Raw genomic sequence first — 27,887 nt, forward strand, 5'->3', positions numbered from 1 at the left:
GTCTCATTTTGGATCGGTTCGGTCGGCCAACGGAGTAAGTAAGTAAGTAATTATCAAAATGAACGATTATCTAGCAGGGTTATCAAGATACTGTAGATTTGAATCCAGAGTACAGATGCAACTATAGATGCAAATAAACAACGATGTTATGCGACGCAATGGTTTGACAAAAGGGGGTGCCGCAGATAGTTACCTATAGCTACGAAGCTATAGCTAAAGTTACGAAGTCGAGCAGATAGTTCTAAAGCTTGACTACGAAGCATACGCTGAGTATGTAACTAGAGTAAAAGTTGAAATGTGGAGAGAAAGAGAAGTAAGAGATCATTGAATTACTACGAAAATGAGATGATGAGACGGACAGTCACGACGAAGATACCAAGCTACAGTTTTTTCTATCTAGGCTACGGAACCCAAAAAACAGAATCAATGGCCTTATAATTCACGAATATATACAAGCCTTCAAAGACAGAAAGATTTTACGAAATTAAGTTAGTAGAATTAAAATATCATTTGCTACATTCAGATTCAGCGAGACAAACGATTTGTCTTGATCACTATCACAAATTCTTGAATAATCCTGTCTACGACCGAAACAATGCCGGTGCTGTCGTTTATCTAATTTCCTTATAGTTTTCAAACGCTAAAAAACCCGCGGTTTTACCACATAGGCTTCCTCTTGTAAACAATTGTCGGAAACACCTTTCGTACTGTTTGTTTCACTTTTTAGCAAAAATTTTAAAGAAACTGGTAAACCCAAACCAAACCAGCTATTCTGATAGCAAAACGCTTCAGAATAATTTCAAAGATTTTATGTGAATTTAATATTGTCTTGTAAGAACATGTGTAGTGATGTTTGTGATTTGTGATCGTATTAATCGACAGTGGAACAACTCTTCACAATAAGTCATTATGAAACGACTCCTGAATATAAAACTGACGTTTCAGATTAATTTCGAAATAATACCACAAGTTGTTATTGACCTCAACAGCGTGGGACATTTTGAGTCATTATTTAAAAAAAATGCTGACTGGTTTGGTAAGGCACATCGTATCAGTATATCTTATATGAGCAGTTAAAATGTCATCGGTTGATGAAATAAATATGATAAATGCTAACGAAGGTAATCATTTATTGATTTATGAATGATCAGAACGCCTTTAAACAGTCGGTTTAGTGCTCTCAGATTACACGTTTATGCAAACAGTTGTGTAGCAATTGTTCTAGGCAATGTCGATGACTGTCCTTTAAATTATGATACCAACAAGTCAATGAATATTAATGTTGAGATGCCTGAATCCTTCTCAACTAGTTTACCGATGGAGGTCGATCAATTGTTGTAACAATTAGTCGACTACGAAATGGACAGCAAAATTTTGATTGACGGCGTATCGAATGGTCTTAAGATTCTCTTAAGAGTCTTAAAGGATCAGGGATCAGACTCTAGTATACTTTACTTTTAAGCCTATTTACTACCTAGACTCAGTTTTTGACTGCAATTAAAAGACTTCCTTGCGAATTTTCACTATTTGAGACCTTATTAGAGTTAAAGATTCTTGAAGTGTGACTCTATAGTCCTTTAGCTATACTCCGAATTTTAAATATTAGACTGGAGGACTACAACAAAGACAACTACCAACAACTTTAGTTTAAATGCCCCAATAACCGACTAAATGTCTTAAAAAACAAAATATAGTCTTAAAACTCTTAAATTTGATTATATCAAAGGATTGCTTAACAATATTACTTATGTATGTGCTGCTGTGCTGCTATAAGTAAAACGTACGAAGTATTCCAATTTTATTTGTTCTTGTATTCACAAAAGAATGCGTTTTGTAATTTCTTTTTATCTTATCTTGTCTCTAATGCAGTCTCGACTGGGCTTAACAATCGAACAGTACTATACTAGGTGCAAATCATCGATAAGAATAGGTAGAACGGTAGTGACTTTGATTTATGCTTATAAAAATAAGCTCTATCTTGTTTTTGCACTGGTATTTAATTATGAAACAAAACAAGCCTCAGATCGTAATTATAGACCTTAAAGATTATAAGTAAATTGCGCGTTAAGTTAAGAGTGAATTTATGTGTGACGTGTTCTGATAATGACGTCAGTAATTAGAACAACTGTTAAGATAAATGTTTATTTGCACGCCTTCAATTTGTTTACACAAGATAAAGACGCTAATGTATAAAATATTACATATTTTAGCAATAAATACCTACATCGCTAATAGATTAAGATTGGAATAGGATGTTAGTATTATCGAATAGTAATTCCAAACATCCGTAAACGTTCACCTAGTTTTCATGGCCATTGATATGTATGTACAACAGCTGATATGGCCATCTAATGACATGCAATAATTCGTTGCTTAGAGACGTTTACCTACGTACTGTACAGTCAAGTTAAGGTCTAAGACATCGAAGCGACCAACATACATAGCACAGCTAATGTGTAGGTACGCCATCTAATTGTTACAATATTAATGACTCAACTCGCCCTCAACCCGCTTAGTAAAAATTTTTGTAGGGAGAAAAAGCGCATAGGAAGCGGGAAAACGGAAGAACAAATAATTGAAAACGTGCACAAGGGACTGAAGAAAAATAACGTGTTTGCATTGCCGTCATAAATGCAATGATGCAGTGCAGAGCATAAGAGCACTTCGGGATATATATGCGAGGCTCGCTTAGTATAAGCATAGAGAAAGAGTAAAAGTAATATGTAGGTGGTATATATTATACAGTTACACATGCAATAAAAAATATTCTAACGTACCTATCTATTGAGAAAAAAATGTTTCAAACCGTCTTTTTTAGGGTTCCGTACCCAAAGGGTAAAACGGGACCCTATTGCTAAGACTTCGCTGTCCGTCCGTCCGTCTGTCTGTCACCAGGCTGTGTCTCACGAACCGTGATAGCTAGACAGTTGAAATTTTCACAGATGATGTATTTCTGTTGCCGCTATAACAACAAATACTAAAAACAGAATAAAATAAAGATTTAAGTGGGGCTCCCATACAGCAAACGTGATTTTTGACCAAAGTTAAGCAACGTCGGGCGTGGTCAGTACTTGGATGGGTGACCGTTTTATTTTTGCATTTTTTTCCGTTTTTCTTTTTGCTTTATGGTACGGAACCCTTCGTGCGCGAGTCCGACTCGCACTTGCCCGGGTTTTTTCATTAAATATTAACTTCTTGAAGTGCACATAGAGAGTTATAACTTTAGGGCATAACAACACATTACATTTAGATAATACAGTAGCTATTTGTATAAAATTTGGAGGGTGGCCAGAAATACAGAAGAAAAAATGATTTTTGAATTAGCCTAATATTTTAGTGTTTGGCATTTACACCTGCAATTAAAAATCATACTGGTATTGACAATTTGACACCCCACAAAGGTAACTCGTGACCTGCACCATCGCGTATTAAGCGAGTTTACTGTATAATGCATTAAAACAGTGACAATTTAGCTGTTTTCTCCAACCGCAGCCCTATTCATCTGCGTCCGCGGTCCAGTTTCTATTGCATTAAAATTAATAGGCATCGCCAGTAAACAAGTTCGGCGCACGTCTGATACGGCCAGTTCCGTTTGTGGAGAAATTCTATCATGCGTTTGAGCAGAGATAAGAGTGGGGTGGTTGCGATTGGTCGACGCCACCTCGTGCGATGTGGCGTCACGGCGCCGGACCAACAGGATGCCCTCGCGACACACTTATACAATATAAACACAAACACCCCAGACTACTGATAACAATGTGCCAAAGCGTTGGCTGAAAATGGACGATAATTGGGAGTTCCATTGTGATTCTTATACGAAATTAAATAGTTAATCTAATCGCAATTGCAGTTGTTAGAGAAACATATTTAAAACATGTTAGGATTAAGATAGGCCTTTAGTAAGTTCATTGGTCCTCTCCAAGGCAAAACGTTCTCGATAATTTTAGAACAAAATTCGCAAAAATACGATAATCGCTATTGTCATTCGTCGTAAAAAATATAAGTTAGTCATATTGAAGGGCACATGTGTCATCCTTGCAATGATTTCATTACGACCTGCCTTTTGTTTTGCAACTAGGACGTCGTAATTCTTGGAAGTTTTTGTTAATGTTTGCGTGCCACCACGTTCGAGTCAAGCCTAAACAGCTGACTGGGTTTACTATGGTAACTGTAACGTTTACGTAGACGTTCTTTTTACGTCGTCATCTAGCTAACAGACCGGTGTCACGGTTAATTGGAAATTATCCTGAGCAAAGCCAATGTAACAGCCTGTTACTAACAGGAAAAATTGTCGCAGAGGGGCCATGTTTGGGCACCAATTTTGGCACAAAGACTATTCAAAAGATCATTGCCGATTAATTACATTAGACGAACATAAATAATCTTTATAAAAAATAGTATTCAAATTCAAAATAATGAATCGCATTTAAAGAATGATTAGGATTATTTTGTTAGTTTTTCGTCTTATGACACATGTGTACAAAAACTGTCAAAAGTTTACTACAGGCTTGAACGGATTTGGTTCACGTTTACGTTACAGTTACGTATCCGTCTTGACCGGTTTTTATTTGTCAACGATCCGCAAGTGGGCCTCGGTTGAGCCGCAAGCTGTCTATCTATTGATATTCGTTACATCACGGCATAATCATACCGGATACACTTGATACGTTCCAACCAACATTAGAAGGTTGCCAAGCCACTCTTTTTATACTTTATTTTTAGATTCGGTGGATTAGGAGTCATTATCGGGATTTCTGATTATCATCTAATCGCAGGAAGGTTAGTGTTTCAACTATGGGATCCGTGTTGATTGAAAGATGAGGCCACTTATGACAAATTGATAAAAACAGTGGATATCGTGCAAGCTAAAGGATGAGCAAGTAATCTTCATGTACAAAGGTTGTTATTTTAACTAGTTGGATATGTGATTCACTCTGATATGCAAAATAAGCTGATCTTTATGAATATGCCATTGCGGAGATAAGAGGCAGGTAAGCGAGATATCTTAATAGTTTTACTATAAAAGGAGCGACTGTGACAACTTCATGTAAATGTAATAAACAGACAGAAATGGATAGTTTGCAAAGTTCTTAATTGTAGAACAGTAAGTTTATGTTGTCAGGTAGTATATAGAGTAAGTCTTTAATAAAAAAAATAGTTTTATAACCTTTGAAGCTGGAGCTTGGAGCTTGAAGGAGGATGCTAGGAAACGGTCGATTAAATGATTTAAGTTAATTGACAAAAAGTTAACATTCCAATAACTCAAAAAATATTGGGACTGTAGAGCTTTCAGAATACCGCAAGGAACTCTACTGGGACCATAACATATCAAGCAAAACATAAGTAAGTACAAACAAAACAAAATCAACCAGCAATATGAAATTGATGCGGATCATTGATTGTAAATAAGCGATCGGATGCCGCGGATAACGAGCGATTATAAATCACCGGCGCCGGTGAAAGTCGCAATGATACTACCGGACCGGACCTGCGACACTTCACACGACTGATAAACACATTAAACATTAATTAACATGACTTTCACGGAACGTTACAAAAACATTACAAAAACACGGCGCCGGCGACGGAGCATACCATCTTGTCAGATAAGCAGATGACACGCTACGCGATAGTTGGAATAAACATCCGAAGAATCGCCAACACACGCACAGCACAAAACTCACAAGACGACCAGCCTTTAGCCTCGAGCATCCTTTAGCAATCCGAATGGTTCAAAACACTGTCTTCGCTGTCATAACCATATGACGTTAATTTCACAACAGCCGGCTACTTCCGGGTACGTTATGTCGGTCGTGAATGAATACGCTACATCCGGCTGTGGAGAGCGTGACATGAGGTTGTTCCGGTTATTCATAAGGGATGGTTTCGCGCTCACCTGGGTGTCAGTAGCGTACATAATAAATGTGTGTGTGTGCGAGAGAGTACGGCATGACCGCGGAGGCGGCTTGTCGCGGCGAGACTGCGCGTGCGCGAGATATCGGCTGGCGCAGCGCGCGCGCCGTCGGTGAAGGGGGGCAGCCAGATCCGGGTTGCGACTCGCGCGTAGGGATACCATTTATTTCTTTACAAACAGACATTTCGCCAAAGATGTCCGGGTGCCCATTGTTTGCCGACACAGTTGAAATCGTCAATGTATAATTCATGAACGTTGGAGAATGAATTAGAGCTAAAATAGCGTCTGGTCTTTTACAAGATTTTAAGAAAACACTTAAACTATAGGTAATATTGGTTTTGCTAAAGATACGGAAAAACAATGGTGAGTTGACGAGGCGTTTATGCCAATAATTTCATTGCAGTTGATATAATGACATAAAAGTAATCGTCTTTTAATCTATTTCAATTCTTACTAATGCATATCAATGGAATACCCTAAAGCTATTGACTCTTTATAATGTATGTCCTTTAAAGACTTTTCTGTATATTTATAATCACAGAAATCGTGGTGTTAAATGGTAACCCTAGTGCCGCCCGCCCACTGCAGCGCGGGTGGGCCCGATGCAGCCTACAGCTGTACTGACGATGCGTCCGTCCACAAGGTCACATCCGGAGTCATCCTCATTACCTATGTTACTGGTGACCCTAGTGGTTCATCCTCTACAGCGCGGGTGGGCCCGACACAGCCTACAGATGTACTGACGATGCGTTCGTGCCCAACCTCACATCCGGTGTCATCTTCATTACCCATGTCACTGGTGACTCTAATGGTTCGCCCACTACAGCGCGGGTGGGCCCGACGCAGCCTACAGCTGTACTGACGATGCGTCCGTCCACAACCTCACGTCAGGTGTCATCCTCATTACCCATGTTACTGGTAGGTAACCCTTATGGTTCGCCCGCTGCAGCGCGGGTGGGCCCGACACAGTCTTCAGATGTCCCGGCGATGCGTGACTGGTGAATACAGTGGTTCTCCCACTACAGTGCGGGTGAACCCGTCAACTACTGACAAGTGACAATGCGTCTATCTTATCCTCACGTAACCGTATTTGGTGACCCTAGTGGTTCAATGCAGCGCTGGTGGCCTATGCATCCTAGTGGTGCATTCAGAAATGGCTTCACAATCTCACATCCGGTATCATCCTCACGTACCCATGCCACTGGTGACATTAGTAATTCGCGCAAAGCAGAACGGGTGAACTGAGCTCCATTGCCCGCAGGCAATGCTAATTCATCATTTACATTCAGCCGAAATGATCATTGATCACCCAGCAGAATTATGTAAAGTGTATCTTGCAGAATTACCTAATAGTTCTTGGTGAAATCAAAGAATATGCAACAGGAGGAACACGAGACAAAAAAGTAGTATTGGATTCAGTAGTCCCTTTCGGCCTTTATGGATTTACTCTTGTCATAAACCGTCTGGTAACATAGGCATAACATAAATGAGGTTTAACGAACTCGCGATCTTGACGACCCGGATGCAGCCGAAAAAGTTCATAACAACATTCGGTATCTTGTTAATGCGTCCGAGTTGTTATGACCACCAGAGGGTTAGTTACCAATAATGACATGTCGATGGCCCATATGTTCAAATTGTCAAAATGTTGGGTTTTTTAACTTTATTGTGAAAAAATTAATGAGGCGCTTGAAAGAGACGCGAGGAAAGAGTTGGCCTTTATTTTTGAAATTTTATTATTTGTGGTTACCTTATCTTATCTTATCTTATCTTATTGTTTTCGGAGGCCCTTGCGGATACACTTCGACCCATAGGGATCTTTTGTGCAGTTACCCCCTAGAAGAGATCCGTCAACTACTCAAGAGCTTTTCCCACCATATCCATGTGTCGGATGATGGAGCTCATGGGTAGCGTTTTAAAGTCCTTTGGTTCCAGGTATCCTGCTCCAAAGTCCTTCATTCTTTGTCTGGCGAGGGCGTGACATTCACACATTAAGTGTCTTACTGTCTCTTCCTCTTCGCCACACATACGACAATCGGTGTTGTCAGAATGTCCCATCTTGGCCAGAAATCCTTTGACCCCGTAGTGGCCAGTAAACACCCCCGTTATGATTTGGAGTTGTCTTTTGCTAAGTTTCCAAAGCTTTTTGCTCCAGCCGGAGTCTATTCCTTGCATAAAGAGCTTTGCATGCTTTAGACCCGTCAGACTATCCCATTCTTCCTGGTGTTTGGTCTTGGTATGGTCTTTAATAGCCGTTGTGATGGTTCCCTGTGAGAGCCCCACGAATGGTTCCGGACCTATAAGGTTACTTACAGATCCGGCTCTGGCGAGTTCATCTGCATTTGTGGTTACCTACTGTTTTGTGTACAAACAAATTGCTTACTATACTAGGTACAACAGTATTTAAACTTGTGGCTACGGTATTTAAATTTCGGATCCGCCATTAAAAATAAAATCCGAGAACAGAAATCGGCATAAAAACTCTAAATATACAATAAAATTTATAATTGTCGGAAAACCGGACGGACGGACGGATATAGACATAGGAATGCATTTTTGTCCAAACGGAGATCTTCGATTCGCTCAATTCGATATACCTATCAATTATAAGTAGATATACAATTTTGCGTTTCTACGCCCCCGTAACCCGCTATCGATGCATCCGGTAACATTTCAAGTTTATAGCCTTACATCCAGTATCATCTCGTTAAGCGCACATGCTAAGCCAGAACCAGGCGTGGCTCACTCCAAGATTTCGTCGCGTCGCTACAAGTACATGCGGCCCACACCAATTTTAGTGTCTGGAAGTAGTAGTTGCCGCGCAACGCTACGGAACGGACACCTGATGCTCGCGCTTGCGCCACCTAGCGGTCATATCTGTCGTAATAGACGCGTTTTGTTAGAGAGTGAACCTTCTGTACCTAGTAATATTATTTATTCTGTGCAAGAACGCAGTTAGCATTTAAATTTAAAACTCTTCTACTTTGAACAAGTACTTGTACTTGTAGTCGTCAAATATTGTACTTTAATTACAACCTTGTATTGTAATTACAATTTTGTGAAAAGATTGTTAAAAACAATACAACAACATACTGCACAAACTTACATCCGGTGTCACCTTAATTAGTACCGCGGCAAGCTAGAATGCAGCTCAAATGTTCTAGGGGCTAATAGTCCGTTCTAATCTAGAATAAATGTTATCTACTTAAATATTAATTAACGATACATTAGTAGTTTTGTAAAAAAATGCTTAAGCACACCACAACTCTCACATACATCCGGTATCGTTTTTATACTTTTTATTACGCGGTGAGAAACAGTCGAATTTCAATAGTTTTTACACACTTTTATTTAGCTTCACCGCATATATTTGTTTGTAATTTTAAGTTTGTAATTATGTTTGTTTCAAATCTTACAAGTAGGTAACTTAAATTTGAACCACTTTCTTTCAGCTAAAATTTGGAGTACTCCCTTAATTCCGTTAACAGTGCAATAAGGGGTCATCCATTAATTACTTCAATTTAATTATATCACAAAAAAAAAATTTAGAGGGGAGGGGTCCCTTCTTATCACACTTTATAGGAAAAAGATAGGTCGTTAATACGTACCTACTATATGTTAATACACACTTGGTATTGCATATTTGTCAAGATAAAAATAATTAAAAAATAATATGTTTACGAGATTTGTAATAATTGTAATCTAAACGTACTTAAAGATCAATATCTTCGAGCAACACCGGCTTCCATCAATATCCTAACCTGGCGAAAACACTGGAAATTTATATTTAAAAAACCGGGCAAGTGCAAGTCGGACTCGCGCACGAAGGGTTCCGGTACCATAATGCAAAAAAAAATAAAAAAAAAGCAAAAAGAAAACGGTCACCCATCCAAGTACTGACCCCTCCCGACGTTGCTTAACTTTGGTCAAAAACCGGGCAAGTGCGAGTCGGACTCGCGCACGAAGGGTTCCGTACCGTAATGAAAAAAAAAATCAAAATAAAAAACGGTCACCCATCCAAGTACTGACCACGCCCGACGTTGCTTAACTTTGGTCAAAAATCACGTTTGTTGTATGGGAGCCCCATTTAAATCTTTATTTTATTATATTTTTAGTATTTGTTGTTATAGCGGCAACAGAAATACATCATCTGTGAAAATTTCAACTGTCTAGCTATCACGGTTCGTGAGATACAGCCTGGTGACAGACGGACGGACGGACGGACAGCGAAGTCTTAGTAATAGCGTCCCGTTTTACCCTTTGGGTACGGAACCCTAAAAAAAAGCATATACCTATATTACGATTAAGGTAAACACTCAATTTATCTGAAGTTTCTATGAAACAATTTGTCAGTAAACATTTCCTACTGCTGATTGATGGAATATTTTTTTAACAACATACTGAGAAGAGGCTCATTAATGTATTCTTATCATAGGTATTCAAATTCATAATGGATTTAGTATGTAAAGTATGTTATCCATTGATATGACCAAAATCACTGTCTAAGTATGAAACTTAGAATTTGACTAGGTTGCAATACTTGCAATATCAGTGGGGAGACATTTCTCCTTTCGAGCAAACTCGGCTCCATTCGGCTCCGCATTGCTCCGAGCAATTAACTATTAGGGTTAGCACCACTTGGCGTTTTTTTGCGTACACGACCACAGATAAGATAATGACTTGAATTTTGACAACCATAAATAGCCGAAACAATAGTGGCATACATTAGAAAGAGATAGCATGGTTTGTCCCTGAACCGCTGTCGAACTTCGGTTTTGTAGGAAGTGTCCTTTCTGTACAGTAGTACATACTATTATTTATTCTGTGGCAGTATTCATTTATTGACAGCGTTTTACACAAAAATAAAACGCTAATTAAATAACTTACCCTATTCGGAACCTAATAATAATATTGAGAGTGGCAACACTGTTGTCGGTCGTATTGTCCTTTTCTAGCATATACGTCCCTCTCTCTCCCACACTCCCACCACAGCAGTTTGCTTTTTGGCGGTTGTCGCAAAAACAAATTTCCAACTCATTGTCTCAAAATTATACATATTTACACCAGGCAGGATTAAAACTTTAGGTTCCGAATAGGGTAAGTTATTTAATTAGCGTTTTATTTTTGTGTAAAACGCTGTCATTAAACAACTGTACCGCTATTCGGAACCTAATAATAATATTGAGACGTGTTTGTTATCGCCTGGTGGTGGGAAGACGCCAAGCCAATGTGATTATACATGTACTTATTATGTATATGTAATATTATTATAATTATTATGAGTGTTTAATTAATTATGCAGTACACCCTTTATTTTAACACCTGTGAGGAGAGAGGTATTTAGTAAAGCATACAATTTGATATTCCATTATATTATGATACTAACTTAACATTTTATATACGTACTTAATGTACTTATAAATGTTCAAAAAGAATAAGTGAGTCACCACAAGGGTGCTATACTTAATTACTTAAATGTATGTGAAAACTAGGTAAAAGAAGATGTGATAAGTCAGTCTACTCTTCAAGGAGCATACACATCTGTTATAAGGAGTAATGTAATTCAAGTATGAAAAGATAAAAATAATAAAGTACTAGAGTAGTTTTTATTTATAAGTCGCAATTATTATCAAATTTGATAATAATTATCTATAATAGTAAAGTAAGCAGTTGCAGGAATATAACAAGGACAGGACATTTCTTATTTCCAGAATCCCTCGGGATTAAGTAGACGAATATTTTAATTATTCGTTATATCACTATCACCACAAACAGAGTTAATAAAATTAGGTACTTATTGAAATGTCATAGGGAATCACTAAATTTATTTAATGACTGTAAGCCATATATTTGGTTATAGGTTATAGTTATAGCTATAAAATGCATTTAACCCTTTTAAACGCTTTATTAACGAGAACGCAAGTCAGTGTACATAAATAAACCTTGCTTAAGAGTGTGAAGGTTACTATGAGAGCTTAAGCCACAACACTCATGTGTTCACTGCGCTGTGGCACTAGTTATGATGCTTTGTGGTGTTCTTGTGTAGAATTGCTACAGAACTTTATCAATAATATTTGCAGAGTCATTCTAATTAAATTCATGTTTAGCTATCATAACCTTAATTTTACTCAAAAATTTGTATATATGTAGTAAGAGTAGTTTCGTAGTGGTTTACTTTATCTGGTGCCTACTGGTAGACATAAGCCTTAAAACTTTATTGGTTCTGACCGCTAAAGTGGCTAATTTTCTGTAAACTATTCATAGACATTGCTTAATTCTGAATATTCAGTTTAAAGCATCGCATAGGTGCTTTTAACCGAAATACAAATTTATGTGCTTATTTCGTGATTTTACATTATTTGCTGTGGGAAACCAGGGGGTTCCCTATTACCATTTGCCGGGCGCCTGTGGCCCCAAAGCCAACAGCGCAGAGGCCCTTTAAGAGGGAGCTATTTTATCCAATGCTAGAATCAACACTTTGTCGAATCTATTAGATATTTAGGTATACTTATCCTCCTTATGAACTAAGGATAATTGTTACTTGTTTATATTTCAATAATAGCAAGATTGTAAATTATTTTATATTCTGAAATATAATATTACTTAATTTGGGCCAGTGTACTTTTGTATACTATATCTCTGGCCTACTACCTACTATAGGTTAGTCTAATAACATCCCGCCTCCTGGGAGGCAATATACAGAGTTCTTGGATATATTTTCACGATATCGCTAAGTGTGTGGACCTAGTTTTCCGACACTTGACTGCATGAAATTATTGTGTACATTTTTTACAGGTCTCGAGCAAGAAGGGTACCTATATATAGGTTGAGGTCCTTAACTTGTGGATTTGGTAATAGGAGCAAGACACAGACGGGGTGTAAATTAATTGATCCACCATGTTTCAAGAGATTCATGTGCATTGATGCCTTCAAGTTACACTGTACAGACAGACTATATAACTCTTTTGCAGAGTTTTGCTAACATATTATAATAAATGACTGCATTTGTTTGGGTGTACTTGTTCCACGACAAAAACATATTTATATATATTACAATGTATTTTTGAAAAGTACTCGCCTTTCAAAATAGCTTCGCCTTTTCGCAAGGCTTGCTGCTGTTTCACATTGTGCAAAGCAAACAGTATCGCAATGCTATAATTTTGTATAAATTGAGAACTAGAGGGTCATGCCCTAGACGTGACCGCCCAGAAGTTATACTAGAATCGTTCGTGTAAACCATTAAGTCACTGTTTATTAAAAACCTTATGACTGGGTACATTACATTCTACGGTGGGTACATTTGTTAAACGTATAGTATCAAACTATGACGAATAATGATAAGTGAATTAAGTGATAACAATCTTTGGTCCGTGCATAGAAGCACGTGCCCTTGAGATTAGTGCATGGGTAGTTTAAAATAAACTTAATCTGTGCATAGGAGCACTTACGATCAAGGTGATTCGAATCCTCAAGGTTCACAAGGCAGACATAAGGGTGTAAAATAAAGCATTCATAAACGCCCAGTTTGGTCAGTTTTGTATATTTTTATTTCCTACATGCTTGTGCAGCACATGACAATTTTCCTATACCATGCCAGTCAGGGATATAATAATTAAATAGGTAACCTTGGTTATGTCGTGTACCTACATAGGTAGGTACTCGTAAAAATGTTAACTGAAAGACTAGTGCTCTCGAGGCAAATATAATTTATATTAATTTCGAGTCTGTCATAGCAGGCATAGACTTCAAAGGTTTTTAGATATTCATAGGGCCGCTAAACGGAACCCTTTGTACACCTTGAGCAGGCTGTTTGTGCTCTTGTAATTCTATTTTCACACCATGAGTGATATTAAACATAGCTTATTTCAGAATTGAACCGTAAGCTATGTTGTGTCGTGAGCTTAAGTGAGCCTGATTTAATTAGAGTCCACAGATTATCTGGACCTTGGAGGATTGACCACACCTTATTCTAAATATCATTATTCTGCCTGGGCTTATGGTCGAATTTAGGTGACTAAATCTCTTAGTATTATCCATGCCACCCACGTTATGAGGCTTAGCGTCTCCAGACCACAATTTTATATTAGGGTGCAAAGATTTTTTCATCTTTAAAATAAAAATGAGTCGAGATAGGCCTGGAATCTTAGGTTATTTTATACCTATTATATTATAATTTTAGAAATGTTAATTAGTCCAATTTTGGGTTTAGCCAATAGGGTGTCCGGGACCCTTAAAATAGATTGGTAAACAAAAATGAAACCTCGAATAACAAAGCCTATTTCGACTGATTTTTACCCAGAACATTATTTTGTTAGAACCCTTTTCACTTGTCCTTTGTCCAAAAGGATGTATTTACATATTCATCTTTGTTATATTTTTATAATTGTGGCCTACTCGCTCGCCTGTGTTATGACCATATCATTTAATTTCTGACATGCCTTGCGCAGGCTTATATTTATAGGTTGTAATATCATCATCAATAACTTGATATCAGTTTGTGAATGAATCAAAGATTCTTTGGCACACCTTACGCAGGTGGAAACATGGCAGCCTTGCGCAGGCTTAAATAGGTACACAACATATTGGTTTCATCACAAATAACTTGACGTTAGTTTGTGCCTGAATAAAAGATTCTCTTAGGCACACCTTACGCAGGTGGAACCATAACAGACATAGCTTAAGAATATCATTCAAATGAAGTTTATGGGTAATATTCCCTTAGTTGAGAGTTCTTCGCTCGACAATGGGAAAGGATTTACTTTAATAGGCACTTTTAGAAAGTGTCATTCACGGTGACGTGATTTGCCATAACTAAACTTTAACTCTAGGTACTATTTATGTAGGTAGGTAGGTAGGCTTAAAGATTGACCGTCTTGTATGTACCTATAGTTACATATAGAATGAATAATCAAGTTATTCAAATCCAAAATAATACAAGCACATATAGCAACTACATGCAAGTCTGTTATTTTTTTAAAGAGATACCTATCTACCTACATTTTAACCATCTTTTTTTTTTTTAAATCAAAGATCTAGTTGGAGAGATATAAATTGGTAGATAAGGAGTGAAATACTTAAGGATTTCCATGTCATTCTTGCGCAGAGCCATGCTAATCTCTCTCTTTATCTAGTCAGACTTAAGTTTACGTACTGCCGAAGTACTCACTTTCCACAAAAATAAATGCAATGCTTGCGATGTAGGTTTGTTCGTTACCTTGTGTCCCTCAGAGCGGAAATAGAAGCCCCGCGAAGCGGGGCTTCGTCGACTCCTAAGCGGGTACACGTTATTTATCAGCAAGTATATTACCAAAAAAAAAATATTTTGCAATATTATATTTAACCCGGAACGGGATAAACCGACAAGTTGCTGATAGATACTTGGACAGATAAACCCTACACGTCTATAAGCTTCTACCTTAATACGTAGGTTCTACGTAACACGTATTAACTATCCGATCCTTTCGTATTCGAAAACACAAATCACTTGAAAACTGAAGGGTATGCCTCCACACATCACCATTTAGTTAAGTGTTATACCTAATTTCAACCGTTATTATAGACACACAAAGATTTAAAGTAATAAGTAATAAGACTCAGAAGAGACTTAATGTAGGTATAATATTAATTAAATTCTAATGGTGACAAGTGCACGCTTTACCAGCTCGATGTGTTTTCTAACATTATGTGTTTTAGTATTTTCATTAGCATAGCCACGGTGCGCGCAGGCAGCCTTTGAAAACTTACACATTACTATTCCGGATCGTTTTTATTTGCTAGATAGTTTAACGGACACTAAATTTAAATATTTATTTCGAACGGCAAAAGCCGTTAGAAACTGTTTTTCAATATAGTCAGCTAAACTGGGGTACAAATTCAAAACTCACCAGCAGTTTAGCTTCACGACCTTCCAGATGGAAAAACAGCAAGCCAATGAGTTGGAAATTTGTTTTTGCGACAACCGCCAAAAAGCAAACTGCTGTGGTGGGAGTGTGGGAGAGAGAGGGACGTATATGCTAGAAAAGGACAATACGACCGACAACAGTGTTGCCACTCTCAATATTATTATTAGGTTCCGAATAGCGGTACAGTTGTTTAATGATACCACCAACCAAGATTGATTATTTAAGGGTTTTTCCTTTCAGTTGGTAAAAAATAAACTAGCACTTAAATATGTATTTTGAAAAATCTTCTGAAAGAATATAGTTCTCCATTGGACCAGCTTATTTGATAGATATAGCAAAACTTTGTTAAATATTCATTTACTTTTGTAGTAATTATGAAACATCATGTACAATAGTTGATTACATTGGCACGCAAGTCTCCTTAGCAAGCTTCCTGCTTACGGCATCCCTGCTGATTTTTGTAGCTGGCTATCTGATTTCTTGAGTGAACGGTCGATCAGAGTAGTTATTGATGGCTGCTCTTCGGACCTCATGGCCATTGACGCCGGTGTTCCTCAGGGGTCTGTTCTCTCCGCAACCCTTTTCCTGCTCCACATTAACGACATGCTGCAACCCAGCATTGTAGGTTATGCAGATGACAGTACGGTTGTTGAGAGATATTTGGCTAGTGCAGGGGACAGCAGGGAGGATATACGTTCACAGAGAGAGGCCATGGTTGAGCGAATGAACTTGACCCTTAGTCTCGTTTCCCAGTGGGGTGATGACAATCTGGTCACGTTCAATGCCTCCAAAACGCAGGCGTGTCTATTTTCCGCTAAACGGAGTCCATTCGACCTGACTCCTTCTTTCCGGGGTGCATCTGTACCTATTGCCGACAGCCTGGAACTCCTCGGCATGGAGCTGAGTTCAGTCCTCGGCTTCGGCAGCTTCATTGAGTCTAAAGCACAAACTGCGGCCAGAAAGCTGGGCGTCCTAAATAAGGTGAAGCGATACTTCACACCTGGACAGCTTCTAACACTTTACAAAGCTCAAGTCCGGTCGTGTATGGAGTATTGCAGCCACCTGTGGGATGGCTCAGCTAAATACCAACTCGCCGCTTTGGACTCAGTGGAGCGCAGAGCCAGGAGGATGATTGGCGACAAGAAGCTAACGGCTAAGCTTCAGACTTTGGCCCATCGGCGGAAAGTCGCCAGCCTGTCGGTATTCTACAGGTTGCACTTCGGGGAGTGTGCCCAAGAGCTACACGAGCTCATTCCACCGTCCCCATTCTACCATCGGACTTTTAGACGCACGGCCGGTTTCCATCCTTACTTGGTAGATATTCCGCCAATTCGCACTAAGCGCTTTGCTTCTACTGTCCTTATGCGCACTGCCAAGGATTGGAATTCCTTGCCGGCGTCTATATTTCCGTGCTCTTATAACCCGGCAACCTTCAAATCAAGAGTGAACAGGCACCTTCTGGGCGAGCTCGCTCCATCGTAGGCCACGTCTACGCCTCGGCTAGTCTGTGGCCATGAGTAAACCCATGCATAATAAAAAAAAAAAAAAAACATGGTCCCTGTGGTTGGCTTTTGTACCCCCAACTTTGATGATTTCATATTTCAAACAATACAAGAGATCTGTTCTACAGGTATACAGAAACTAATGTCGGCTGTACTAACTCATCAAGAGCCTCTCACAAAGACTCTCGGCACCGTTCCAATCCAATCAGATAAACCATGAAATAAGATGAGGAAGAGTGAGGAAGGGAACAGAGCGGCTACCGCGAAAACCGATATTCGCAAATTGCGGGGATCTTTCTCTTTTACTCCAATGAAGGCGTAACGTAATTAGAGTGACAGAGAAAAATCCCCGCAATTTGCGAACTTCGATTTTCGCGGTTATAGACCTGTATCTACGCAGTCATTCTCTGACCGGCTCGGGGTCTCTCGACAAGTGTATAGTATACAGCCCGCATAAGAAGTTAATGGTTCTCAATAGGCCTCATTCTCGATTTCCTACTACCAATAATGCTAATCTGATTTAATTATTTGATAGGTAATCAATTTGAATGGGGTTAATTATCCAAGAATGACTTTACACGGGATATATCAGATTTGATAATAACTGGCAATCTGGTTATTGTTGTTTGTCCATATTCACCATCATTATTGGATAAGAGAAAACAATAATAATAAGAACCAGTTACGAGTATTGTAATTATCAAACTAGTTTTCTTAGTCATATACATATAGAACTTGCCTGACCATAAGTATTGATAACTTGGAGTCTCTATCCTTTCATGGTTACAAACAAATTTTGTTAATGCGAAATTGGCTTTAAAACTTATTTTTATTGTGTAAGATGTCTTTACCCAAAAAAAAATGGGACGGGATAAAATAATGTAAGTGTATTTAAAATAAATTATTTTACTCCATGCATGTTGCACCACCATGCAGTTATTTTTACACACAATTTCTATTTTACTATCTGTATAAAACTATAAAGAGTAGGTAATTTGATTGTGACGTCACATGCTAGCCTACTAGCAAAATCGTTTTAACTGTTTAAAAAAAGAAACTGATTTGACTATAGTTCGTTTTTTTAGCATTATAAAGAACTAGAAAGAAGGTAAGCGATCTTGACATGACTCTTAATTGGAAAACGCTTTTTCAAAATCAGTAACTATTTCTTATGAAAGCAGAAGAGTATAAATGATCGTATTAGATTCATAATTGTTACATATTTGCCGTAACTTATTTAAAAAATGTATTTTTCAATTAAAAGACACTTAAAGGTTGTTTACCTTATTCCTAATGCTAAAAAAACGAACTTTAGTAGTCAAAAACCCTATTGAATGAAAACATGATTCTCTGTTAAACATTTTTTTTAATACTTAGTAAGAATGACGTGTGTAGATCATTCTGTGCCTTCCTGTGGCCCGTTTCTCAAAAGCTTGTAACTTGTAATACAAGTGGAAGTCCCTCTCTAACAAAAGCTGTCAAAAAGTGACTTCCGCTTGTATCACAAGTTACAAGCTTTTGAGAAACGGGCCCCTGTAATATTATATTAGATATTAGTCTGAACATTTTACACCAGTGGGTAGGGAAAGGAATCTATCTCCACCTATTAATTTGTCACATTGTCCTTCATAAAAATCATTAATCACATCAAAAACTGAAAAGATGAGCCAACTAACTCTAAATCTCTAATAGGAAAAGCATGCAAAAGCTTTAATTCTATTTCAAAGTAACTATTAAACCATATTCTCAGTCATGTGGGGGGTTAACGTAGAAAAAAAGATACGAATAGTGATTTCACTTACTTGAATACGTCCGACGATTTCTCGTGGATTAAAGTTTCCATCCGCTGGGCTCAAGTTGAATAATACATGGAAGTACACATATTCAGGTTTCTCTTTGGCAACGGCTGATTTATTCTCCGATAAAGTGACATAGTAAAAAGTTTCTACTAAATTGAGGTACTTGCTGTAAAACTCTGTTATACACGAGCGCGGCACTGATATCAATAGATCGGTATCATTAGACATTTTTAATAGTATAACAACAATGTCGCAATAGTAATCACATGGTTCTTTCACAGGTTTCACAACAAAATTGCATAATTCTAATCAAAACACAACTTCGTCATTTCGCCTGCCTGCCATATCTTCGGACGGTTGACGTTTCTTATTGGTGTTGCCATGATAAAATAATATGAATTACATTACCATACTTAAATAAAACGAATTCTACTATAGAGCTCTACAGACCTTGCGACAAAAAACGCATGCGATTTTTAGAATATTGCCGACTGCATTCGTAGTTGATTCGTAGTGAATTAAATAGTTCAAACAAATGCCGCAATGTATTCAAAATGTCATACGATTTGACGTAATGATTACATTACCATATCAAAATAAAAGAATTCTACATAGAGCTTCACAGATCTTGCAACAAATCGCATGCGATTTTTTGGTATAGTTGGTCAAACCAATTTGTCAGTCAGTAAGAACCAGGAAAACTATACTCATCCTTTTCTTTTGGGTGCCAATACTAGTGTAAGACAAAGATAGTATGATTCTCTCTGTCTATGATTGAAATGAGACAGTCCTTTGACAAACTATATATTGCCAATGCCAACTGAGGTCCTACCGCGAACCACGTTCGACAGTTGCCTCCCTGTCACACTTACATACGAAATTACAAGTGCGACAGAAAGGCAACACGTCGAACATTGTTCGCGGTAGGCCCTCTGCATTCGTAACAAATTAAAATGTCAATATCTGGAGAGGAAAAGGGGGTCTACGTTTATATGGAGAAGCTGCCGCCCCTGTCCTCTTAATGTATCCAAGTACATACTTTAATAAAACTTATTGTGGAAATGAAACTAAAAACGAGTATTCAAATACTAATTTATTAATAAATTTAAAATTAATACATTTTATATTTAAAATACATGATACCTAAAGTGACGTAGAAAATATTAAGTAGATACAGCGCGAGGTAATACCGGGCATGGCATTTGTGGACCGCTAGGATAAAAGTCAAAGTAAATTCGTAAAAAATAAGTACTTATATAAATAAACTTAACGTAAAAAAGGCAAACTTTCCTTCTAAAAAACTACCTACCTATAATCAATTTGCAATTGTACTACGTAATTTCGTAAAACTATGATATATTATGATATAAATTATTGTATCGCATTCTTACATCTTATTAATTATGGCCTTTATGACTCAAACAATCTTATATTTATAAGAGGTATTAGAGACCTACTTCACATCAATAAATGCAAACTTTATTCAAATAATACCTATACCCACGAGGTATTCATAATCTGTATACAAACTTCATAAAATTATATATTACACTACGAAATCAAACTTTATTTGTCTAAATACAACAAAGCTAATTGCGTAATTGCACTGGGATTGCTTTTTGGTAAATGCATTATTTACTTATATACAATACACATATCATTATATTATTAAGTTACAAGTAGATAGTTAATCTTATAAGTATTCTAAATTCATTATAATCAGTATACATATACTTGGTCAAGCAGATCTTGTTAGTATAAAAAACCGGGCAAGTGCGAGTCGGACTCGCGCACGAAGGGTTCCGTACCATAATGCAAAAAAAAACAAAAAAAAAACGGTCACCCATCCAAGTACCTACTGACCACTCCCGACGTTGCTTAACTTTGGTCAAAAATCACGTTTGTTGTATGGGAGCCCCATTTAAATCTTTATTTTATTCTGTTTTTAGTATTTGTTGTTATAGCAGCAACAGAAATACATCATCTGTGAAAATTTCAACTGTCTAGCGATCACGGTTCGTGAGATACAGCCTGGTGACAGACAGACGGACAGACGGACGGACGGACGGACGGACGGACGGACGGACGGACGGACGGACGGACCGACGGACAGCGAAGTCTTAGTAATAGGGTCCCGTTTTACCCTTTGGGTACGGAACCCTAAAAAAGGCGGCAAATTTGAAAAATGTAGGCGCGAAGAGTAATCGTCTCATAGAAAATTTGAATTTCGCGCCTTTTTCTACTAACAGGGTTTGCTTGACCAACTATATAAATGTAAGAATTAGTTAACGGCTTTCTTAACTAAAGTCTCAAAAGGCCTAAGTAATAGGTATCAGAGGGGCTACCGCGAAAACCGAAATTCGCAAATTGCAGGGATTTTTCTCTGTCACTCTACACCGCCTTTCTTACACTGTCTTTTACGCCGTCATCGGAGTAAAAGAGAAAGATCCCCGCAATTTGCGAACTTCGATTTTCGCGGTTATAGCCCAGGCCGCGTAGCCAAGATGCCAATCGCTCACGCTCCGTAGCGATCGAAACGCAACTGTCACTTTCGCACTAATATGGAAGAGTGATAGAGAGACATAATGGTTTTCGTTGTCGAAGCGATAGCGATTGCAACCTTGGCTAGGCCGGCAGGTTAGCTTATAAATTGTTACATGACAATCATGACATTAAAATCGTGTTTGATAGGCCTTAAATCGTAAAATCAATACGTATCATCGGAAGAATCATTGTACGGCGATGGAGGAAGATTTTCTTGGTTCGACGGCCGTTTCTTTTTATTCTGTTGGCGACTGCGGTACATTTTGCTCTCATCGGCGCATTTCGTAGTTATACTGGTTCTGAAAAAAAAAGAAATTACCTATTATTATTGAAGTCATATAAGTCTACGTTGCATCCAAAACATCTAAATGCCCCAGAAAACTATGATCTTATAAATAAATTCAACACGTGCTGTAATATTTCCTAAAAAAAACAAACTATTAAAATTTAAATTACCATGCGGTCTTTATTAATAACAGTTCTTTGTATGATGAGGGCCTACCGCGAACCACGTTCGATGTGTTGCCTCTCTGTCGCACTTGTATATTTGTACGTAAGTGTGATAGACACGTCGAAAGTGGTTCGCGGTAGATCCTTAGTACCAATAAATAAATTTAACAATACATTTTTGAGTGGGACTTACCGCACCAAGCTTGCATTAACTCCGGATCTTTCAACAACAACTTGCACAATGTCATTGACAAGTTCCGGGTCGAGACGTTTCTTTGCAGGTTTGCCCGGGAACGCGGGGGAAGATTTCCCGGTTAAAGAATGAGTGGCTAATACTCTACAAAAAATCAAACATAATTATAATTTTACTACAGTTTAATAAAATTAATGAATGAATACGTGGGTCATACTGTATGTACATAAGTTTCTGGATTCTGATCAATTAAAAGACTTATTTTTTCTAAGTGGCCAGTCCAGGAATAATTTTCAGTGGGGATACTGAAAATTCCTGGACTGGCCACATAGAAAAAATAAGTCTATAATATTTCGTAAGTAATATTTATGCGACAACGGACCCACGGAACACCATAGATGGTGCTAGCCGGAGTGCAGGCAGACCGAAAAGGAGATAGAGGGACGACTTGGACGTATTTTGTCCGGATTGGCGGGAAACTACAAAAGACAGGGTTGAGTGGAGGAAGCGAGGGGAGGCCTTTGCCCAGCAGTGGGACACTTAACCAGGCTAACAAAAAAAATATATTTATGCAGTAAAATTACCGGCGTGTAAATACTGAAGTCAACAGTTTCCTTGTCGCGCTAGTGTACGAGTTCCAATCGATTTGCTTTAGTACTCTGGCAGGCACTGTCGCGTATCCTTCTCCAATTGGCACCTGAATTGAGCAAAATACGAATTACGATTAACTACTTATACTAGTTGTAAAAAAAAATCGAATAGGACCAATTAGCGGGAAAGAGGGGAGGCCTTTGCCCAGCAGTGGGACACTCCTAATAAAAAAAAAACATATAACCAGCATTTATTATTGCGGCTGGGTACTATAGATGGTCAAGCAAATCTTGTCAGTAGAAAAAGGCGTGAATTTCATCAAATTTTCTATGAGACGATATCCCTTCGAGCATACATTTTTAAAACTTGCCGCCTTTTTCTACCAACAAGATCTTCTTGACCAACTATACTATAAGTATTTTTTTTTATATTTACCATCTCATTTCCCTTAGGTTTCATCATCTCATTAATAATTGGCTTGCTTGGTCTGTAATCATCGTCAGGCTTCCATTCGTCGTCAGATGCATCTGTGTCCGAATTTGGAGTATTGGCCTGCAAGCAAGAAAAAAATTGATACTAATAAGCAAACATTGTAAATTTTATAGCATTGTTGGTGCAGCGGAGTGGTGTTAACGGAATTGGTATAGATAATTCCAACTGAAATGGTAAATTAAGGTTAATATTAACGTAATTAACGCTAATTAATCGTTGGGTTGAAATTGTTTATACCAATTCCGTTAACACCACTCCGCTGCACTAAAAATGCTATAAAATTTACGATATATTAACAGACTAATAAGTGTGATCGGACAAATCATCGCTAAACCATCAAAAATCATTTATTATATCTCAAAATAGGGCAAGGTTTATTAACTCATATTATGTACCCACACAGTATTTTTATAAAATTTCCAGATTATACTCAAAAACTGCAGTTCAAAATTGTTAATAATTTTTATCATGTTCCATACAATATTTATTTTTGCGATAAATTGTCGGAACTCTGCTAATAAGTAATAAGCTTGGTAACAAGTAACAAAAAAAAATATTACCGTAATGCAAGAACTTGAGCTACGCTTGTAGTTTCTCCTATTATTTTGGATATTTTCCTGCTGATCAAGCTGTTTGATCTTCAGCACATCAGTCGACACATCAGGATCCAGCTTTTCAACCCTCTTTTCAACCCTAGATGGGGGTGATCTCTTAAGACTTTCCTGTAGTTGTTTGCGTAAGGAATGAATTGTCGCATACAATTCTGATATTAATGTCGAATTATCTTCATCGGTTTGAGTTCCCTGATCACGAGTAAATTTGTGGTTTAAATTCGGTTCAGAATGGGATATGTAACAGTTGAAACGGTTATTTGGTACAGTCTTTTTCGTATCTGGTTGCTGTTTTATCTTTCGATTGTCTTGTCTTGAGTGTGCGGGTGCAGCGTGTCTATATTTCTGGACATACTTGTGTTTTTTGTATGCAATTGGGCTATGGAACGGACTGTTGAGCTGTGAAAAGTACGAATGGTTAATTGTTGTTTCTATTTTGAAATGTAATTCTAAAGACATAAAATCTATTGAGTGGATTTAACTTACCTCTGAGTTTTCATCTCCTGAACTCATGCTTCGAACCGAGTTAGGAGTATTTAGAGGTGTAGATTGCGACTGAAGTTTGGCCGTTGACTAAAATTTATAAGAATATTATAGTTTGTGAAAATGAATTATAAATGAATATAATTCACAAATAAGATTTTATTCTTACCGGAGTTTGGGGAGTAGGCAGGCAGTTCAAAAATAATGTAGCAGCGCCCTCTATTTCTAGCTTGGCACGCCCCGGGGCGCACTGAAGTTGCAGTAAAGCGTGGGCGGCGGTAAGCTCCATGACGGATGTGTCAATTGACATACTCGTTATGTACTAAAAATAAAAAATAACCATAATAATAATATTAGTTATGTTAGTACTGCTCAGTAAGATAATACCTATTCATCATGTAATAACATAAGAATTACAAAAACAAACCTATTGAAAAAGTTCGTATTTAAACAAGGACCATAACCAATAGGTTCATGGTATAAAGATATAATTATACAAATTATAACTGTATAATTTGTTTTTAAAGCTCTACATTATTATTATGTGTCAATACACATGTGTCAATACACATAATAATAATGTAGAGCTTTTGGGACCTGCCCCGCTGCCGGCGGCACCCTAGGTTAGGTTTTTTATAATGTGTTTATATGTATTTTTTATTGTTTTGTAAGTGTTTTTATATTTTACTTTTATATTCATATTATAAATGACCTAGCCTAAGAAGAAAGATAAATAAAGAGTATAAATGTAGAGCTTTAAAAACTAACAAATAATTAATTTCAGAAATATCTTTAACGGGAATCGTATTATATTATAGGCACTGCAGTCGGAGAATTGACTCAACTTTGTATTTAAGTAGGTATCACGAGGAAATAACACATTTTTACTGCATTTTGTTTATTTTATTTAATCTTAATTAAACTTTAGTGATTACTACATATTAGAGTAGAACTGTGTTCGAAAACTATTTACGTAGATAGCTACTTAATAAACGAGTAATTTATTTTTTGACGAAATTTTGATATAAAATGATGGGTCAATATTTAATAGGACATTTCTGATTAACAAAAAATAAGATACTTAGATTATTAAGGTATATAATCGCAGAATACAGGGAGTATCATCTCGGGGTGTATTTGAAAATGTATAATTTGATACCAATTTGATTTCAATATCAATTCGTTGCAAGTGTTGCAAAACGAACGAACTCATTTTGTTGTGCGTGTGTTGATATAGGAATCAAACGGATATATAAGTACGTATAGTTGGTCAAACAGATCTTGCCAGTAGAAAAGGCGGTAAAAAATGTAGGCGCGAAGGGCTATCGTCTTATAGAAAATTTGAATTTCGCGCCTTTTTCTACTGACAAGATTTACTTGACCATATCATAATATGTTTTCGTTTTTGTACTATAGATTTACCCTGAATAGAAAACGATTTATTGGGGACAAGTTGAAATTATAAAAAAATACATACAGTAATTTAAAATACACATATGTTCTATCTAATAATTACTGATTGCAAAAAAAATATACAAAAATAAATAAATAAATCATATCATAGTACATACAAAGTAATACTCACCCACCGAAGAGACTGAGCAAACTGCCCGAAATCGAATGGTCACACTATTGGAAACTCACACTAGTTTTTAAGCAGCCCTCTGCTGGAAGGCACAAATGTGTACTGAACGGTCTACGCCAAATACTTCCTCATGTAAACTCTCCTCCCTATTGTTTTAATAAAATACCACGATATTAACCACTCGTAATGTTAGAGGCTTATTTTTCGAAACAGGTAACAAGTATCGTCCATTGATAACCAGATGCACCAATTGTTAAAACAGCTTTTAGTTTTAAGATAATCTTTATTGGCCTCTAGCACTAAAGTAATTGTTCGCTATTTGGAAAAGGTAAACTTTTTACCTGGGGTGGAGTACTTATGCGATGTGATTGTAGCCGTTATTGTATTTTTCAGCATCATGGTTCTTAAATTGGAATTTCTAGTTTATCAGCAGACATCGTACATTTTCCAACAATTTTGGTGCAGCAGTTGGTGGTGTTAACGGAATTGGTATAGATAATTTCAACTGAAATGGTAAATTAAGGTTCATATTAACGTAATTAACCCTAATTAATTATTAGGGTTGAAATAATTTATACCAATTCCGTTAACACCACTCCGGTTCACCAAAAATATTAAAATACTCGAAAATATACGATGTCTGTTTATCAGTCTTTAGTTAAGGGATAATGAAATAAAGTTGAGAAAATAACTATGTATACTTTCACATTTTACTATAGATACTTAATACCTAGCTATTAGGTACCCTAGGGTATTATACTTATCAGGTGCTAATTGCACAAAATAAATAAAATGTTAAATTGGTTGACTGCATCGAATTTTACCTTATTATATACCTACCTATTAGATCTGTAGAATCGGAATAATCCACACAGAAATTCAAACGTGTGCCGCTTGAATCTCATCACTGGTGATAGGAAGACAGGCGACATTTTGTCGAATTGTGAAATATGTATTTGCATCTGTAACAATAAAAAATAAGTGTACATATATTGTAATTAAAAAATCGCAAACTTCGTGTAGTTATGAAGAAAAACCGGCAAAGTGTGAGTCGGGCTCGCGTTCCAAGAGTTCCGTACATTAAGTCCGACTCACGCTTGACTTTAGATTTCTAATAGGTTTTCCTGTTTCATCTATAGGTAAAGAATGTGAATGGGGTGAATGGTATTTTTTTGGCTATTATCTTAAATAACTTCTAACATATGAGTCGCTTAACTTCAAACTCGGGTAAATCCATCTGTTAGATTATGTGATTTTGGTATTAAGAAAACGTAATAGGGTAGATATTTGCTGAGAGGGTCCAATGGATTTACCCGAGTTTGAAATTAAGCGACACATATGTATTATAAAATTATAAAAAATCATATATTTGAAATTCTCTAAATGAGCTCTTTTATTTGATATACATATAACACGATATAATTAAAAAAAAAACTTATTTTTTTAACTTTCTCATTTACAGCCCATGTAGGTATTGAAATCGATCCTATTATATAAAAGCGTTCCGTGTTTTCCTGTTGAGGTACGGAACCCTAAAAATGTACCTAGTGCATTCATTCAATTTTATTTCATATTCATTTATTTACTCTGACAAAGTTTACCCCCAGTTTAAGAAAAGTTCGAGTCTCGAAAGGCAGCTGAAGTAAATGGCGCGTACAGGCCCGTAGATTATGTAGCAAGTAGTTCTGTACCAAAAGTCGGTGTTTTTCAATTTCTGATACAACACAACTTATGGTGCCATATAGCGTCATCTAGTTTACTGCAACACAACGAACTCTTCAAAAATTTCATTCTTGAATCTTGATACAACCTTTTATGGTT

The 27,887-nt window shown here is 37.2% G+C and overlaps 2 protein-coding genes across 2 annotated transcripts in view; both read right to left on the reverse strand.

Moving 5' to 3' along the window:
• LOC134672544 (probable ribonuclease ZC3H12B) overlaps window positions 1-19,474 on the reverse strand; it is a 32,676-nt gene extending 13,202 nt beyond the window's left edge. Inside the window, exon 1 of the mRNA XM_063530490.1 lies at window positions 19,121-19,474. Coding sequence (XP_063386560.1) covers window positions 19,121-19,345 — 225 coding nt within the window. The 5' untranslated portion in view covers window positions 19,346-19,474. The remainder of the gene's footprint in view (window positions 1-19,120) is intronic.
• A 2,350-nt stretch (window positions 19,475-21,824) lies between these two features.
• Window positions 21,825-24,770, reverse strand: LOC134672893 (early boundary activity protein 1-like). Its single transcript, XM_063530841.1, has 7 exons — window positions 24,651-24,770; window positions 24,485-24,571; window positions 23,948-24,397; window positions 23,331-23,447; window positions 22,889-23,001; window positions 22,305-22,448; window positions 21,825-21,960 (listed from the first exon to the last, which is right to left on the reverse strand). Exons 1-7 carry the CDS (start codon window positions 24,768-24,770, stop codon window positions 21,825-21,827), a joined length of 1,167 nt encoding a protein of 388 aa, XP_063386911.1.
• Between the last annotated feature and the right edge of the window lie 3,117 nt (window positions 24,771-27,887).

This window comes from Cydia fagiglandana, chromosome 17 (assembly GCF_963556715.1).
Source record: "Cydia fagiglandana chromosome 17, ilCydFagi1.1, whole genome shotgun sequence".
Classification (NCBI taxonomy): domain Eukaryota; kingdom Metazoa; phylum Arthropoda; class Insecta; order Lepidoptera; family Tortricidae; genus Cydia; species Cydia fagiglandana.